This window comes from Pteronotus mesoamericanus, unplaced genomic scaffold (genome assembly GCF_021234165.1).
Source record: "Pteronotus mesoamericanus isolate MK-2021 breed Mesoamerican mustached bat unplaced genomic scaffold, CSHL_Meso_final contig_702, whole genome shotgun sequence".
Taxonomy (NCBI): Eukaryota; Metazoa; Chordata; class Mammalia; order Chiroptera; family Mormoopidae; genus Pteronotus; species Pteronotus mesoamericanus.
Genome location: NW_026555239.1, coordinates 68449 through 87259, shown reverse-complemented (window position 1 = coordinate 87259; position 18811 = coordinate 68449). Strand labels below are relative to the sequence as shown.

General features: G+C 47.9%; 1 protein-coding gene across 1 annotated transcript; it reads left to right on the top strand.

Annotated features, from left to right (window-relative positions):
• Window positions 1-7775: 7775 nt before the first annotated feature.
• Window positions 7776-18074, top strand: ANKRD54 (ankyrin repeat domain 54). The gene is made up of 8 exons (XM_054582360.1): window positions 7776-8172; window positions 9648-9695; window positions 13678-13776; window positions 15513-15584; window positions 16077-16124; window positions 16200-16324; window positions 16522-16629; window positions 16946-18074. Exons 1-8 carry the CDS (start codon window positions 7851-7853, stop codon window positions 17018-17020), a joined length of 897 nt encoding a protein of 298 aa, XP_054438335.1. The 5' UTR covers window positions 7776-7850; the 3' UTR covers window positions 17021-18074.
• The last annotated feature ends 737 nt before the right edge of the window (window positions 18075-18811 follow it).

Sequence of the window (18811 nt, the reverse complement as noted above, 5' to 3'; positions counted from 1 at the left end):
AAACACTACTAGAGCCATTGTACAAAAAATACTAAATGAACTTTCTGGCTAACTCAATAAAATTACAGCGCCAGGCCCCAACTTCCTGCGCGTGTTTTCGTTTTGCGTTTCTTCTGCACTGTCACCAAGATGTGATGTCATTATGGAGCTAAAGCTTAAACTTCAGGGCTCCTCGATTCCCCAGGACTCTTCCATGGTCCATGGAGGGTCCCCAGCAACTGGCTCTCATGATCCCACGTGTTTGTAAAATTTGCAAAAGTATTATTTTTACTACAATTCCTTAAAACCTCTCTCTATTCAATTTCCCCTCTATAATACTTTCCTTTGTGTTTAGTGGCTTTTGGGATCCAGCTAGAAGAAATCCAACTGAGGACATGTCGGTTTAGTAGAATACATTATGTGTGCAGTTAGGTTGTTGCTGGCCTTCAGTGTGTAAGCTATACCTACCATTCACTGTGATCAGTGAGTATCCTCAGTGAAAGGAATATTTAAAGTTAGTCAGGGCACTGGAAAGTTTGAAATTATCTGAAATCTTACGGTTCACGTAAGACAAAAATTTGGTATGGGTTGTCGCAACTCTGACAATTCTCAAAATGTTCATGACATTACTAAAAAGGAATTGTGAAGTCAGAAGTTTTTCTAAATTATAAATAATTTTAAAAAACAGATCTAACATGTTAGAGCAGTGATTTTTGACCATCTCATGGCACACAGAAACTACAAAAATTCTGCGGCACATCAAAAAATATATTTTTTGCTGATCTGACAAAAAAATAGGTATAATTTTTGTTCATTCACAGGATGGCTATTCATTAGCCATAATCGGATGGCTATTGTTGTGTTGGCTATTGTCATTTTTTATTTGACAACCTAAGGGAAAAGAGATCAGTGCCCCTGACTAAATAGTTCGGTACTGCATGTTTTAAAAATTCTTGTGGCACACGGGTTGAAAATCTCTGAGCTAATGGAAAGACTTAGTTATTAACATTGTCAATATGGAATATGATGACACAAAACTGTCATAAAAAGAGGTGATCAAAGCACATTCAGCCTGAAATAGAAAAAATACTATTGAGGTGCTTAAAAAAATTAACAAGTGTGTTTATTTTCTAGACTTTGTGATGTTTATGTTGTCACCTTTTAAAACTGCAAATTGTGATTCATAATTGTATGATTTCTCCCATGATTTGTGTTGCACTTCCTTGTTCTAAATATTCTCCTTCCTACCAAGTTTGGTTTTGAAACTTTCTATTCTTTTTTCTTCATATAAGCTTCAGTCACCAGAAGCTTGGATCCCTTGTTTATAGCTGTCTCACATACATTTTATTTATTTATGGCTTTCTAACTCTCCCAGAATGCACACCCTAACTTAGAGAATAGTAAAGGCTCTGAGAGACCTTCCTCACTCCCTCCCCTTCCTCCCTCTCCTTTGTTGATTCCTCCTCGTCTCTCCAGTTACTAAATAGTGGGCTGCCCCGTCACTCTGGGCTTGGTCTCTTTTTGCTCTGCCTCCTCTCTCAAGGTAGCATAGCCAGTCTACCATGTTTAAATGTCATCCATATGCTGTTGACTCCTCACATAGCTCCATCCCAGACCCCACTGCTGAAGTGGGCTCAATGGCCTAAGTGAGTAACTAGAAATCTAATAGACATCGCAAGCTCAACATGTCCAAACTGGCCTTCTGATTTTCTGCCTCAACCTTGCTACTCCCACAGTTTTCCCATCTTAGTTGAGGGCAACTTCATGCTTTCAGTTGCTCTGGCCAAAGCCTTCAGAACCACCCTTGACTTGACTCTAACACCACGCATTTGATGCATCTGCATTTTGCAGGCTCCACCTTCCAAGTATTCCCAGACTGAATTCTCACCAACTTGTCTCTATCATTCTTGTCGCAGCCTCCATCACCTCGTCTGCAGTGTCATGGAGACCTCACCTGCTTCCAATTTGCAATCCATATTTGTTAGAATTGCACTTGAATTGAAATAGGCCATCGCTTGGCAGCACATTAAGTCTGCTTAGAAATGCAACTTTGAACGGAAAACAGCTGGGACTCCATTACAGACTATGAAACTTCTGATCACAAGGTGATTTTGCAAGGCTCCCTTGCTACCAGAAAAAGAGTGCTTCACAGGGAAAGACACTATGGACAGACCGAAGCTCCTGGAATTTTACCGGGGAGAGTCGTTGCAAGAATTTAGCAGCTGAAAAACTGTCCTAATTCTCTTCATCTTCTTTTGCCTGGGATTTGAGGCAGGAACTTCTCTGACTTAGAAAAGCCATTAGTTATATTTTATAGTCAGCCTGGGCTCTTCAGCTGCGTTCATTTCAAGCTTTACTTCCCGAGAACCTCGTGTTTGTACTGTCCTGTTTGTTTCACTCTCCTGAGCATGAGCGCTCTCACAAGCGCCTGCCCACCCCCCTTACTGCAGTAATACGTGGGCCCTGGGAGAGCAGTAGCTCAGCCTTTATAAATCAGAACCAGAAGCATCCTTAAGGATCTTCTGGTACAGGAGTCCACTAGATAGAAGGAAAAGACACATGCAGTGCAGTAGCAGGCTTCTTTCTGACCACAGGTTAAGCTGTATCCCCTTTTTCACCATAGACATCGAAGACTATTGTTCTTGCCCACGAATATTCACTTATTTTTCTTTCTTTTTTTCTTAAAGATTGTATTAAATTATTTTTAGAGAAAGGGGAAGGGAGGGAAAAAGAAAGGGGAAGAAACATCAATGTGTGGCTGCCTCCTGCACGCCCTCTACTGGGGACCTGGCCCGCAAAACAGGCTTGTGCCCTGACTGGGAATTGAACCGGCAACCTGGTTCGCAGGCCCACACTGAATCCACTGAGCCATGTCAGCTGGGACTATTCACTTACTTTTCTGAAAACACAGGGCCCACTCTCTGTAGCCTAAAAGAACAATTTTCAAATTGTTAAAAACTATAGCCCTAGTCGGTTTCAAGTGCTGGCCTGTGAACCGAAGCCGGTTTGATTCCCGGTCAGGGCACATGCCTGGGTTGTGGGCCACATCCCCAGTTGGGGGTGTGCAAGAGGCAACCTATTGATGTATCTCTTGCATATCAATGTTTCTTTCCCTCTCTTCCTCCCTTCCCCTCTCTCAAAAGGTAAATAAATAATATCTTTTAAAAAATAAAAATGAAAATAAATAAAATCTTTTAAAAAATCATCAGTCTTGTACACTTAATGTGGGAACTGTACTGTATGTAATTTCTACCTTAACAAATTTTATTTTAAAATTATAGGTAAAATTTAAAAAAATACAAACCAAAAACTTTTTGGAACTTACATGATGATGAAAGATTAATACCATATTCTCACCAATAAAAAGTCATCTTATTTAATCATTAATGAAAGAACCAACAGTATGACAGAGCTGGTTTGAAAAGAATTTGAGAATCATTAATGGGCAAAGAAATGCTGAAATATGAATGCCAAGTTAGAGCCAAACCTCTTTCATGCCTTACAGGGTCATTATTTAAAAACAGTCACCTTCGGGGTTGGTTATCTCCTCTGCTGGACATACAAAAATTATTGCACCTTATCAGTTTCCTACCAGTTAACCTCTAACTCTACAGCATTATAAAACTTCATTGTGTTCTAATCAATTGTTAGTCAAAGTTAAATTTCCCCAGAAAGTCAGATATCCCTTATGTGGGCTTATTAGGAATTCTCTAGCATGATATCAAAAACTAACATAATCACCATGTCATATTTTCAGATACTCCACACATTTTCATTATTCCACATTTGAAAACGACAGGCATATATTAATTTCCTGTAACTCTACCTGAGAACGATAGCAGCACAAGTATGACCGCAAGTGTCGGCTGCCTTTCGGCCTCAATGCGGAGATAGCAGAGAGCAGCCGGGACTGTGGCAAACCACACCATCCCCCCCAAAGGGAAAAGCTGCTGGGCAGCTCCAGCCCACAGGTGCCATGTGTGAGAGCTGGTCCTGTATTGCCATACTTTCCACTTTTAAGAGCATCTGGAAATAGAACATTTTATGTGAAAGCTCTCAATTTTTAAATGTTGGTAACCAGTCTATAAATTGTGCTAAAATACCGTAAAGGCAAGGTGAGGGAAAGAATAAAAGGAAAGACAACCTGCTGAATCTCACCTGAGCCAGTATCATTGTCTGACATAGACCATAAGCATCTTATGGGAAAATGGAGGCCCAAAGAAGGGAAACATCCGCAGATCACGAGGTAAGTTTGAGCTGGACAGGACTTAGGACCCAAGTCCTGGATTCCCAGGCAGATGCTTTTCCCACAAGGCAAACAGAGGGATTTTCTTTGTCTCCCATCAACTGCTTCATGTTTTATTTGCTGATTACCAAATACAATGACTTGTGCGTTAAAGCTTGCAGTAGCGCTAGGTCAAGTTCAAGCAGTGCAATAAGCCCACTGTTGCATAGCATTTGCACGCATCCTACCCTTATTTATAGTAACAACAATAGCTATCCTTTTTTTGAGCGCTAACTTTGTGCCAAGCTCAATACGCATATCATGTCATTTAGTCCTGTGATAACCCTGTGATATAAGTACTGCTATTACCTCCATTTTACAGATGAGGACACTGAGGTTTAGAAAGGTAAAGTTACTTCCTAAAAGCCATAGCCCACAGATTTATGGCTCCAAAGGTGATGATCTTAACCACTGGGCTAGTCTATCTTCACTCATTCATTCATTCAATCAGTTAGTCAGATAGCTTCAATGTGCTGGTGCCAGTTGCTGAGCAAAGAATTGTGCATACAACTCCCAGCCTAAAACCCTGAGGCCGAGGTTAACTGGGTCCACATTTAACTTACATCCTAGTCTTCTAATCCAAAATAACAAGTGGTTCGTGAAACACTCAGAAGATTGGGCTATTTAATTTATACTTCAACAAAGTTGATTTAAAAATTAGAAGTAGCAACTACCTCTAAATGTTTAGGGGTCCTGTTCAAATTACAAGATTTGTGACAATGCAAACATATTGGTAGACTAGGTTTCCTGAAGACCAGACACACTGGTGGGCGGGAGGCGATGGTCTTGCCTGCTACGATAAAGGGTTTGGCTGTTACCTGAGCTCAGCGGGCAGGCGGATCCTGGAGACATGAAGAGAATTGTGCTTTAGGAAGCAAGTGCGCCTTCTACTCTACAAGCAGAGGCTGGAGGGATGAAGACTATTTTGGAGCTTATTACATGGAAAAAAAGGAGGGATGAGTAATGAAGTTATTTCAGGGTAAATGTAGCAGACATGAGGTGTAAATACACAGATGTCACTTACACTCTTTGGTATAAGCAAGTTTCCAGCAGGCTCTTCATTAACAAAGGCAGTGTGGCCCTGGTTGGGTAGCCTACTTGGTTAGAGCATTGTCGCAATACGCCAAGGTACTGGGTTTGATCCCTGGTCAGGGGACATACAAGAAACAACCAATGAATGAATCAATAAGCAGAATAAGAAAGCAATGTTCCTCTCTCTCCACCTCTTTCTCTACCCCTTCTTCTCTCTCTCAAATCAATTAATAAATGTTTTTCTTTTTTTTTTTTTAAGAGAGGGAGAGAAATATCAATGTGTGGTTGCATTTCACGTGCCTGCTGACCTGGCCTGCAACCCAGGCCTGTGCCCTATACTGGGAATCAAACTGGGGACCCTTCAGTTCACAGGCCAGCGCTCAGTCCACTGAGGCACACCAGCCAGGGATCAATCAATAAATTTTAAAATTTTTTTCAAAATTAAAAGGCAGTGTGATGGAAAATCCCAGTTCTTCAACTTTCTAGCCTTGTTCCCTTGGACAATCCGTACAACATCTCAAGACCTCAACTTACTGATTTGCAAATGGGTGTAATAATGTCTACTTTCTAAGGCCCTTGTAAGGGAGAACTAAATGGTATAATATTCACATACCAAGTGCTTGATAAACATTCATGTTCAATGTTTATTTCTTTCATGTTCATGTTCAATGTTTATTTCTTTCCTTTGTTTCTTCTAGTTATAAATGGAGCTGGCATATGTCCTTTGGTTATGGGGAAGAAAAGTTCGAGTAATATTTTTCATCTTTCAGTATGGTGGCAGCCCTCACAATGGTGTTCTGAGGGCACTGCAAATTCTGAAATTGCTTTTCAACTGTCAGAAAAATTACATTTTAACTGGGTTGAATGAGACAGAAGAACTTTTGCCTGGACACAAGCCCTAGTCCCAAGAAAGCTGGCATCCATGAACAAGTCCTTTATCTCTCTGGTTTCGGCTCCTCATCTATAAAGTAGGGATGGCCCTCCTTGTCCACCTTATGGAAGTGTTTGTGGGGTATGTCAAACAAACTTGAAAAGAGTCTGGAGGCTTTGGCTAGAAATAAATGATAAAGACTCATTTAAGGGTCTTAGCATATACAAACTGGGAAAAGAGCTAGGTAAAAACCCAGAAGTGTTCCATAGAAGAAAGAGAAGTTCCTACAGTAGCCCTGGCCAGGTGGCTAGTTGGTTGGAGCATCATCCCACACAGGAAAAAGCTGTGGATTTCATCCCTGTTCAGGGGGCCTAAGGCAGGCAACCAGCCAATTGATGTTTCTTTCCCATACTGATGTCTTTTTCTTTTTCCCCCCTCCCTTCCTCTCTCTCTAAAATCAATAAACATATCTGCAGGTGAAGATTAAAGACACAGTTCTTATGGTAAAAAGTACATTCTTGAGAATTATCAGTCCCACATTCTTAGCTCTGGGATTTGTCCAGGACAGTTATCAGCCGGATGTCAGGAGGCCAGGATACATGAGTCCTGGGGGAGGGGTAATCAGAGGGTTGGTTATCTGGACGTCTGGTGTATGTCCACATGCATGTCCAGACATTAACACAGGCCTGGAAGATTAGAACAATAAGTTACCAGGCTAGTTAGAATAAGAGTAGAGTCTTTTCTTATGTCCCAACCATCATACTGTCAATTTTAGCAGCTTGGTTAAAGCAACTCCATTTTACATATTCTTTATCTTCACTCTTTCAAGGTACAAGGTTATGAAAATCCTTACAAAACAGTGCACCCAGCTTGCACTGTTGCTAAGCTTAACATTACCTGTTTGCGGAATACTTCCGTGTTTCCAGCTCCGACTTCTCCCGTAGGATTGCGAGCATCTCAGCGGGAATGGAGTCTGATCCCGCATCCAGAACTTAACACCGAGAGTTATCAGGACTGGCTACGTCGAATGAAAATTCTTTGTAAATCAGAGATCAACCCCGGGATTACCGAGAGAATACCGAATAAAGGGATCTATTGCATTCAGAAGCTATTCTCGGTTCGTCGTGATAGATTTTTAACATATTCTCATTTTCCTACTTACACTATGCAATTGTGGGAAGTTTTGTTGTTTGTTTTTTTTTCCCATGGGTATTGATTTAAAATATATCTATATTTACTTCTCCCTCAAGTTTGGCTTCTCAACTTTCCTTTCCGATTGGCTGCAGATCATCTTAATGTGATTGGATAAAACGTTTGCCCATCGCGTTTCTACCGAGCCGGTGGAGGAAATGGAAAAAAGTGCCTTAAGTTCATCGGTTTTATTGGCTCCGGTGTTGGGCATTTCAAAAATATGATTGGTTTTTATGTCTGCCAGTCACTCTGCCGGAAACCAGTTCCAGCCCCCGAACTAACCCGGTTGGAGGGAAGGGTTTGGTCTGGAAGGTTTTTATTGGTTCGAAGCTCACCAGCTCGTGACCGAGATCGGCGCCCGCTCGGTTGCCGTGGTTGCAGGCCGTCCCGCCCGCTCGCCCGCTGACAGCGAGGCTTGGGGCGGAGGGAAGTGGGTCGGTTGGTCGGCCGGGAACGAGGCTGCGGCGGCCAGGCCCGCGCGGAACTGTTGCCATGGCAGCCGCCGCCGGGGGCGCGGACAACGAGCCGCGCTCGGGCCACTCAAGCTCAGATGGCGAGTGCGCGGTGGCGCCGGAGCCTTTGACGGGCCCCGAGGGCCTCTTCTCCTTCGCCGACTTCGGGTCTGCGCTTGGCGGCTGCGCGGGCCTCCCGGGTCGGGCATCGGGCGGGGCCCAGTCCCCGCTGCGCTACCTCCACGTCCTGTGGCAGCAGGACTCGGAGCCCCGCGATGAGCTGCTCTGTAAGATCCCCTGCAGACTGAGGCGCGCCGCCAGGCCCCATCGCCGGTTCGGGCCCCTGGGCAAGGAGGTGCACGGTGAGGAGCGCGCGGGAGGCGGGGCCGGTCGTCCGGCGGGGATCTCGGCCCTGTCAGTCTGGAGCCCTCCGACGTCCGATCTAAGGGCCCAGAGTGACCCCTGAGTCTCCTGTCCGTAGTAATAATTACTACGCATGACTGCTCAGGACCATGAATGTAAAGAAAAAAGTCTTCCCGCGCAGAGCCAGTCGCCCTAGGCTTTTCACACTTGGCAGTTCCTTAATAGAAACTTTTCATGAGTCCGGGTGTTAATAGGTAATAAAATGGGGTACTGGGGAATACTTTTACTCTCCGAAAGGGCAGGCGAGAGCCTGTAGCCAAGTCCTACCAACTCGTTTCCATGCGCAGACCTGGATTGCACTCCTACCTCATTTCCGCCTTAGGCAAACTACAGAACCCTTCAGCCTTAGTTTTCTCACCTGTAAAATGAGTATAATATCCGGTTTACAGAGATCTGGTGAGAGTTAAGTAACGTAATGCATATGTAGTTATTAACCAGCTTTTGTTGCATGCCAAACACTGTTGTGATCATTTCTAATTCTCACAATACTAACTCATTGAGATCCAGATACTGATCCCATTTTATGGAAGAGGAAACAGGCTCAGAGAAAATGCCTTGCTCCAAGTCGCATAGCTAGGACTTGGCTGTGCTAGTATTAGAACCCAGGTCTGCGAAACTCAAACTCCTGCTCTGTCTACCATATTGTCTTTGCAACATGTGGATGACGTGGAGAGCAACACCAGGAACGGTATGAGAAGGGAGACTTTTAGAGTCCCTTCGAGTACTATCTGTGTGACTCCACCCATGTCTTAGTGGTGTTATAAAGATTAAATGAGAATTTGAGAGCGCCGTATAATCTTGTAAAGTACTCCATGAATGAAAGGAATCATTGTGTATCTGAGTGGCAAATTTTGACCATTTTTCTGATGACAAAGGCATTGCTTTGTATTAGCCTCTAATATAGAAGTAGTGTCATTGTAGGAAACCGTGTTTCTGCTTAGGAATTACCAAATTGAAGTCATTTGTGAGTGGCCTGTTTTGAAGGAGAATGTAAGATGATCTGCGTAACCTGTTCACAGAGAACTTCACGCGAGCACCTCATCTCGTCTTTGCAACAACTCGGGGTTGTGGGGATAGAGCTCCACCTTGTTTTGCGGGTGATAGACCTGAGGCCCAGGAGGGTCAGCCAGCCTGCTCCAGTTCCCCAGCTACTGCACGTGGCAGGTTCAAGATCTGGCTCCAAAGGCCTTGGAGGATCTGCTGCAGAATGTGGCTTTTGCACTAGTTGTGCCGCATGTCAAGGTTCTGCTTGTTCCCGGGCCAGTGTCTCTTGCATCCTGGTACCTTTCTTTCCTTTTAGAAGCCACGGTGGCTGAATGGTGGGTTAAGCAGGAAGCCGTGCACTTTCTGCTTCATCATGGCTGCTGCCGTTACTGTAGTTTTTTAAACAGCCACTCTCTTACTCTCTTCACAGCTCTGAAGAGGCTGAGGGACTCGGCCAATGCCAATGACGTGGAAACAGGTGAGTGTGCAGAGTGGATCCAGCTCCATGCATTGGTCAGAGAAGGAAAAATCCAGGTAACCGAAACCTGGGAGGCCAGTGCTTGAATTCGTTCAGCCTGACAGCTCACCCCGGGGACCGTGCCTACTGTAGTTAGTGTGTAACGGCAGTCGTCTTGCAGAAGTTATGTCTAGTTATATCTGGCTTAGATGCTCACTTCCCATGCTTCTCTGTCACCACAAACTTTCCAATGTCTTCGTGTTTATCATCCTGTGGACTCCCTGATGGCGGAGACCATGTCTGCCTTTATTTTACTGACACCTGTCAGATTAGGAACTTTTGGGAACTTCTGGTTAATGGGAATGAACGGTCAATTTTGGTTGTCAGCAGAACCACCATTGGCACAGAGCAACCACCTTCAACTGCTCACTGAGGCTTTGTGGTAGCTGGGTCACTCGTTCTCAAAGTTGTTTTTTGGAAGTACATCTGGAAGGCACGGGAGGGGCTCCTTGCAAGACGCCACTGTTTGTTTTCTGGATTTTTTTTTTTTTTTTTTTTTTTTTGGTCATTTTTCTCCAGCGTTGACTAGCTGATAGGGCAGTAGCAGTATCAAAGGTAGAAGAACAAGGTAGAGGAAAAGAGTTTTAATTTTATCCACTGACTTAATTCTTTCTGTGAATCAGGGAAAAGTTGTATATTCATTTCTACAGCTGCTGTAACAAACTACCACAAACATAGTGGTATAAAACCACATACACGTGTTATGATACAGTTCATAGGTCAGAAGCTCAGCACAGCACTCACCAGGCTGAAATCGAGGTGTCTGCAGGCCTGTATTTCTTTCCAGAGGGTCTAGGTGAGACTCTGTTCCCTGCCTTTACCAGCCGCTCGAGGCCACCCTTCTCCACCTTCTAATTCAGCAATGGTGGACTGATTCTCGCACTGCTGCCTCTCTGGATCTCTCAGCGGGGAAAGGTTCCCTGATATCAAGGGCTCATGTGATGAAATTGGGCCTGAATAATCCAGGATAATGTTCCTAGCTCGAGGTCCCTAATCTTAATCGCATCTGCAAAGTCCCCTTTGGGTATGTAAGGTAACATATCCCTAAATTCCGGGGATTAGGGTCCGGCATCTCTGGGCACCTTTAGTCTGCCGACCTCACGTGGACATCATGCTGTGTTGGTGGCGGGATGCTGTGGTCAGCAGATAAAATGTGAGCATAGATTGAGGGCCACGGGGTAGGAGACCCCACGCACAGCCGGTGTGGCAGGAGGTTGCTCGCCTCGGGAGACGAGGGGTTGCACTGTGGGCCTCGAAGTGGTGCTTTTCAACTCTCTTCGCTTTGGTCTCTTCTCCGTGAACTTTAATATTTTGGAATATTTGGGTAGCAACCTAGATAGCTTTCTGAGGAAAAATAATAAACGTTCTCTTTTTAATGTCTCTAGTATGTGACCAGAGAATATTTTAACGATTCTTCCCTTCCGCAGAAAGTCTCATTCATCCTGAATCAGGTTTCACGAGGTGATTTTATTATTTTGATAGAAAGGCTGTAATTTTCCGTTCAGAACCTCTAACATACCCATCTTTAAATCTGAATGGCTGTTAGATTTACCAGGCTCTCGCAGGACTCTGACGATGAAACTGGCTGTAGCATTAGCCTCTTCACTCCTTTTCTTTTATGCTTAGCATTTTGTTTCGTTTTGTGCATATTTATTGGTTTTTTGGGTATAGTTTAACAATTACAGTGGACACAAAATTTACCCCTTGCTATTGTTAAATCATAAGTGCTTTTCTGTGAATTCATAATCATTTAAAATATTTTAAATATGGAAATAATACATGCATTTAAAATGCTTTGGAAATTTACAAGAAATAGACAAGCAAAACATCCATAATGTCAGCAAAAAAACTAATCTCTGTTAATGTTTTAGTGAATATCCTTTCATTCTTCCTATGCAGAGGAATTTTCTTTCTTTTTTTTAAAAATTTTATTTATTGATTTGAGAGAGAGAGAGAAAAGGTCGATTTTTTTTTTTGTTCCACTCAGTTGTGCATTCATTGGCTGATGATTGCATGTGCCCTGACCAGAGATCAAACCCACAGCCTTGGCACATCTGGATGATGCTCTAACCAACGGAGCCACCTGGCCAGGGTGCTGTGCAGAGGGATTTTCTTTATGGGCTTGCACATTGCGCACCGTTTTGTAGCCCACATAATTTTTTGTGAATCATAAACATTTTTTGTAGTCAATGTAACTTTTTTAAAATAAAAGTGTCTTTTTTCCTATTTATAGAGTGAATACATGACTATATGATTTTTCTAAAGCTTATAAGGTAAAAAGCAAAAAACGCTTTATAATTTCATTCCCCAAATATAATCACAGTATTTAATGGATGCACAGAATGCCTTTAAAGTGACCAAGAAAGAGCGTTTTAGTCCGTTATGTATTTGCACATTGGTATTTCATTCTTAAGATAATGTCCTAAGAATGGGATTATGGCACCAAACAGCGTGCATGTTTTGATGGCTTCTGACAGATGTTGCTAAAATGCTTTCCAAAGACTCACTGCACAAATCACAAACTAGAACTGGCTGCTTGAGCTTTCTGTGTCTCTTTGATACTGGCTCTCTCTTGGTGACAAACACTGAGCTGTCCTGACTTCTTTCTCCTCCACTCTCATAAACCTTTCCCTTCATTTAGTTATTCAGTCAGCCAGCAACCTTCACTGAGCAAGACAAGTAATATCTTGGTCTAAGGTATTGAAATAAACAGAACAAAGCCCTATAATATAGTTGGAGGAGAAGAAAATTAAAGCAGTACTATTTCTAAGATAAAACTCCCCAAAAACCTGAAGTTATGTGTTTAGTTGGAAAAATGCCAGTTCTGGAGCCAGCCAAGTGTGGGTTTATATCCCAGCGTGGCCTCCTGGCAGCTGCGTGACCTTGGCTTGGGCCTGTCAGGTGAGTTCTCCCGGCTGGAGTCACCCGGTCTGTGAAATGGACACGATACATTGCTGGGTGGCTGAGGGGCCTGGCAGTCGGCTACCTGGCACCTGGCTGGGGCTCCGTGTACAGTAGCAATGACTCTACGATAGCATAGCACGTTAGTGTTAGAGCTACAGGATGCACGGGGCACTCGGATGCAGGAGAGGGAGGCGCTCACTCAGCTTGAGGAGACAGGAGAGGTTCATGGAGGAGGAGATATCTGGGCTTAGTCTGGAAGGACTCAAGTCCTTGAGACGTTTGCTGAGGCAGACAAAAATGTTGCTTGCCCTAAAATGATGCTCAGCAGCAATTTCTGCATTTTAGTTGGACATGTATATGTAGTACCTAATGCCTCACATTTTATAATGGTTCTGTACTTTTCAGAGAAGGAAATTCACATCCATTATTCTCATCACAGCAGCTCTGGTTGGCAGGGCAGAGATTACAGCCATTTGCTGGTGAATTGAGGCTCAAATCTGGGCCTTCTCACGCCCGGCCCAGCTCCTTCCACTGCCCCATGCTATTAGCAACGTACTCCTTTCTTTCGAGCTTAGTGTAGCCTGGGATTTCGTCTGTGCGGCTCCAGAACCTGTGCTCTGTCGCTCTGAAGGGCTGCCTCTTGGGAGCAAAGCAGGCGCCAACCAACAGCTTGGGCAGCTGTGTGCAGCTGGAGTGGGTGTGTGCCCACATTCAGGCAGTGGCCTAGGGTCAGAGCCTGTGCTGGGGATTTCTGTGACTCTAGAGTTCCTGACTCAGGGCCTGGATCCTTCTACAGTGTTCTGTCACTAGACAAGTAGCTTGAGCACCCAGAATCCGTGGCTGTAGCTGTGCCCTCAGGAAAACAAGCTCTTGTCACGGCAGCCCCCATGGGGCAAGTGTCCAGGAGGGACCAGCTCTCCCATCATGAGCAGTGCCTTGCCTGGAAGGGCTGCCGAGCCTCCCTCGCCGACCCCTGGGCACTGGCTCAGCTAACACTGTCACTCTTTCCCCCTGCTTCCCTCTGTCTTGGTGGCGTCAGTGCAGCAGCTGCTGGAAGATGGCGCGGACCCCTGTGCAGCGGATGACAAGGGCCGCACGGCTCTGCACTTCGCCTCCTGCAATGGCAATGACCAGATTGGTGAGTCCTGCCGGGGGGGGTGGGGGGCAAGAGCTGCAGCGCAGGCATAGCGCAGGCGGTGCCCGCTCCTCTCGCTCCTCTCGCGAGTGGCCAAACCTGGGGAAGAGTACGACTGCCTCGAGGCTGCGCCGGTCCTCGGGGATGTTCAGGCCACGTTTACTCGGGGCCGAGGCTGCAGCTGCACAGCCCTTTGTTTAGGAGTCTTTTTTGGGTGTGGTATAACTTACTAACAATGAAGTTTGTGGACGCACAGACTGTTGTAACCACCACCCAGATCAAGACCTTGGATATTTTCAGGACCCCACAGCCCCCCCCCCGGCCCGTCCTCTGCTATGGACCTTGGTCAGGATTAGATCAGTTTGCCTGTGTTTGAATTTCACATAAATGGAAGCGTACCCGTAGATGTGCACTCTTTTGTATCTTGACTTCTTTCACTCGGAATTGTACCCTTGAGATTCATTTCTGAAGGCTGTGTGTGTGTTCTTTCTCATTGCTGAGTAGTATTTCATTGTGTGATGTATGGCAATTCATCCATTCTGCTATTAACAGATGTTTGTGTTGTTTCCGGGTTTTGGCCATGGGGAATAAAGTTGCTATACAGTCTTATACATGTAGCTTGGTGGATATAGGCATTTGTCTACATTGGATACAAACCCAGGAATGGAAGTGTTGGGTCACTGGATGCACATATATTTAGCTTTAGTGGGTACCACCGAACTTCTTCCAAGGTGGTTGGACCAATGTACACTCCCACTCAGCACTGTAAGAGAGTTCCAGATATTTCCACACCCTTGCCAGTACTTGGTACTGCCTCTTCAATTTTATCCATTTTGGTATGGTGGTGTCTCTCTGTGGTTTGGTTTGCATTTCTCTGACAGCCAATAATGTTGAGCAGAGCTTTGTGGATTTTTTGGCCATTTTATATCCTCTTCTGTGGGATATCTGTTTAAGTCCTTTGTCCATTTTTTAAACGAGTGCCTATCTTTTATTGATTTGTACAAATGCTTTGTATATTCTGGTTACAAACAATTTAGCAAATATAAATGACTTACCTTTCCTGAGCTTCCCTTTTTACTCTCTGAATGGTGTTTTTTGATGAATATAAGTTCTTTGACATTTTAGTGACTTTATCAATCTTTTCTTTGTTATGGTTAGTATTTTTGTGGCCTATTTGAGAAATCTTTGCCTATCCCAGGATCATGAAGATAGTGCCCTGTTTTTCTCTACAGGCCTGACTGAGCTCTCGCTTTCAGGCCTGTGGCCCCTCTTGAATTAGTTCCTGTACACAGCGTGGCACGCAGCCCGGCCCTCACTAGGAGTCAGTCTGCCTGCACATTCGTCTCGGTAATTGAGAAGCTCTGGCGATGTCAGAGCCCTGTCTTGGGGGGCCTAGAGCACCATCTCGTCTAATTCCCACTATGGTGCTTGGCTGTGAAAGGAGCCAACATGCTCCTGAGGACTTTCACTGGCAGCCACTGCTGTTGGCAGAACTTTCTCTGACCCTTAAAATCTCAGCGCCATAACACCTGCATAGGCCAGGAGGCCCTCCGGGAACCTCTGGTTCCTGGCCCTCTGAGTCCTGAACGTGAACCCTGTGAGTGAGTGAAGCCACACAAGGCCCTTGTCGGGTGTCTGTGCCACCCTTGGATTGAGCCTCTTTAGCTAGGTTAGGGGTGGGGCCGAGGGTCCAGTCTGGAGAAGCCTCTGACAGTTCCTCTGGGGTTTTCCATTTCCAGTGCAGCTGCTCCTGGACCACGGAGCCGATCCTAACCAGCGAGATGGGCTGGGGAACACGCCGCTGCACCTGGGTAAGTGCCTGAAAAGCTGCCAAGGCACCTTTCTCTGCAGCACAGATAGGCTCCTTTGATGATGAGCCTGGGGTCCTGCAGGCTCCCAGCAGGATCTCCTGTCATCTGGGGAGAGCCTTGGCCTCCGGTCTGCATGCCATGGACTTCCCTGTCCATCACTGGTTGGCCGTGCCCTGAGCAGAACTGACTTAGCAACGTAAATTGACCAGCGGCAGCTCTGCTCGGGGAGGTGAGACCTGCAGCTGGTTCCTGCGCTGTGGCGGACTCAGGCCGTGGCCCGCAGTGAGGCAGGTGCCACCTCCAATCCTCAGATTCTCCCCAGTGGTACAGGGAGGTAGCCGGACTTGACTGCCGAGTCCCACCAAGCTGCCGCCTTGGTGATGCCTTCTCACGAGGCGTGGCCTGACACAGGCACACTCAGGGGTCGCTCCAGTGGGCACCCAGGGCCAAGCCCCGGTGGCCCTGCACTCTCAAGTCCCTGTTCTTCCTCAGCGGCCTGCACCAACCACGTCCCTGTCATCACCACGCTGCTGCGAGGAGGTATGTGGTGGCCTCCCCTCCCCCCTCCTCTGTCGCCCGCACCCCCAGCACACTCACCCCTGCCTGCTCCCACAGGGGCCCGCGTGGATGCCCTGGACCGAGCTGGCCGCACGCCCCTGCACCTGGCCAAGTCGAAGCTGAACATCCTGCAGGAAGGCCACTCCCAGTGCCTGGAGGCTGTGCGGCTGGAGGTGAAGCAGGTGAGAGCCCTGCTCACGCTGAGCCCGCGGCACCGGGCAGGCACCGGGCAGGTGCTGCCCTCACCGCTGTCACCCACCACCAGCGCCACCAGATCACTTCACACTGACTTCGGCTGGCACCTGCCCTTGGCGGCAGCATCAGGCCTCTCTGCGCCTCCTAGTGGGGACCCCGAGCCCAGCCCGCCCTCTCCTTCCAGATCATCCAGATGCTGAGGGAGTACCTGGAGCGCCTGGGGCGGCACGAGCAGCGGGACCGGCTGGATGACCTGTGCACCCGACTCCAGATGACAAGCACCAGGGAGCAGGTGAGCCGCGGCCACAGGTCCAGACCCTCCTTGTAGAAAGAGGCCGTGGACGTGGGTCTTGCAGCCTGCTGTGGACCTCAGAGTCTCCGCTCACTTCCTGGGAAGCTGCCAGTGGCCCTTCTCTCTGGGGTGGCCTGAGACCCCCGGCTGTTGAGGATTAGCCCTGAGACAGCTGTTCCGTAGTCACAGTGCAGCCAGCACGAGCCTTGAGAGGAGAGACAATGCCGGCCCAGCACTGTTGGGAAGGGGTCCCGGGGGACTCAACGCCTAGGCCCATCCTGACACCCCATGACAGAGCCTCACTTTGGTCCCGCAGGTGGATGAGGTGACCGACCTCCTGGCCAGTTTCACCTCCCTGAGCTTGCAGATGCAGGACATGGAGAAGAGGTAGCAACAGGGGCTCCCTGCCTTCACGGCCTGCCCCTGCCCACCCTGCCCAACTGCTCTCTCATCACAAAGAAAGCCCGATGCCAGGGACTTCGGAGCTGCGCTTGTCTGGGAGGCCCTCGGCCTCGCCCCCAGATGCTGTGGGCCAGAGACTCTCTCTCACCCACCTCAGAGCCTCTCCCAGTTACGGCCTCTCTGGTCTCCATGGGCTGGGACTGCAGCCCCCAGCCACTCCCTCTGACTCCTACGGCAGGGCAGCCACGCCTTGTCCCTGGCAACGTGCGCTGTCCTCCCAGGGCTCGCTCGTCCCGCAGTCTCCCTGGTACCCTCAGCAGGCCCAGGGCCCTTCTCTGGGTCCCTTCCCGGTCATGGGCTGGTCGCAGCCAGCTGGGGGTGGGCTTAGGGCAGGCGTCCCCGGGCCTGGGGGTTACCCGGATGGCCCTGTACCTCTCACCAGCACTTAGATTTAGACTTGGCACCTGACTTCCAAGGAGGCATCGCAGTGAATCTCCCTGGTTGGAAGGGGTGGGCTGGTAAGGACTAGACCTTAGAAATACCAGGTTAGGAAGGACCCTGCAGAATCCTAAGCAGAACACGCCAACTCTTTCCTCCCAATCATTGAAGCACCAGGAGGGCATAGCAGTTCTGCAGCCTAGTGGTAGTGGGGTGAACGGTGGGCCCCAGGACGGCCATGTTCTAATCCCAGGACTCTGTGAATGTGACCTCGTTTGGCAAAAGGGACTTTGCACATGTCATAAGATAAAGATCTTTAGACAAGGCAATGATCCTGGATTATCCCGATGGGTCTGATGTAACAGAGACCTTTATGAGAGGGAAGCAGATCAGAGAGGAGGCAGGAGGTGCAGTGACAGGAGCAAGAAGCTGGAGTTAATGTGAGGAAGGGGTCGCGACCCGTGGAATGCAGACGGCCCCCGGAGCTAGACACCGTTCTCCCTCAGAACGTCCAGGCGGAGCCAGCCCTGCCGACACCGAGGTTAGCACAGTCAGGCTGATTGTAGAATCCTGACCATCCGAACTGTAAGAATAAACTGTTGTTTTAAGCCACTAAGTCTGTGGTCACTGGTTGCAGCAGCAACAGGAAACTAATACACTGGAAAAGGCTCACAGCTCCCTGGAAATGAAGCACCCATGCCCGGCCCCGCAGGCGCGGGCACATCTCGTGGTTGTGGGCCAGGGACATATGACAGGCCACTGGGGGCAGGGACCGGAGGGAAGGTGCTGCCTGGCCCAGCGCCCTCCAAGGAGGTGTTCGACCACAGGGCAGTCGTGTCCCCTGGGGCTCGCCCCTCTTCCTCTCCCACTGCGTTCGAGTCCTGCTTTTTGGAGCGGGGAGCTTATTCCCCGAATCCCAGATTGGTCAGATCTGAATTAAACTCACGCAGCCCGGCCGCTCCCTAGACCCTGAAGACGGAGGGTGTCTCTGTGGGTGGGGGGTACCTGCCGGATGCCCCCGGGACCCTGTGAGAGGGGAGGCCCAGAGCTCCACCAGGTGGGCAGGGTTGAGGAGGGAAAGTGTGGCGGCCGAGAGTGGGAGGGCGAGGGGCAGAGGAGGAGCCAAGCGCTGTTTCCGCGGAACTCCAGCCGCTGCTGCTCCGAGTGGGGAGGCTGCCTGCCAGCCGTGCGAGAGGGGTGAGGAGCCAGCGGAGGGTGGGGGGGCAGCTTTTGTGAACTCCCTCGAAGTGGGCCTTGCCCACTCAAGGGTCCAGGGCCTCGGTGGAGCTCCCCCTCCTACAGGGACTGCCAGGGCCTGTGCGTGGACACAGTTCCCCTTGGC

Coding starts and splice junctions, on each gene's coding strand:
- ANKRD54 (XM_054582360.1), top strand. CDS start 7,851: ATGGCAGCCGCCGCCGGGGGCGCGGACAACGAGCCGCGCTCGGGCCAC. Junction 16,325..16,521: donor TGCGGCTGGAGGTGAAGCAG/GTGAGAGCCCTG, acceptor CTCTCCTTCCAG/ATCATCCAGATGCTGAGGGA. Junction 16,630..16,945: donor TGACAAGCACCAGGGAGCAG/GTGAGCCGCGGC, acceptor TTGGTCCCGCAG/GTGGATGAGGTGACCGACCT.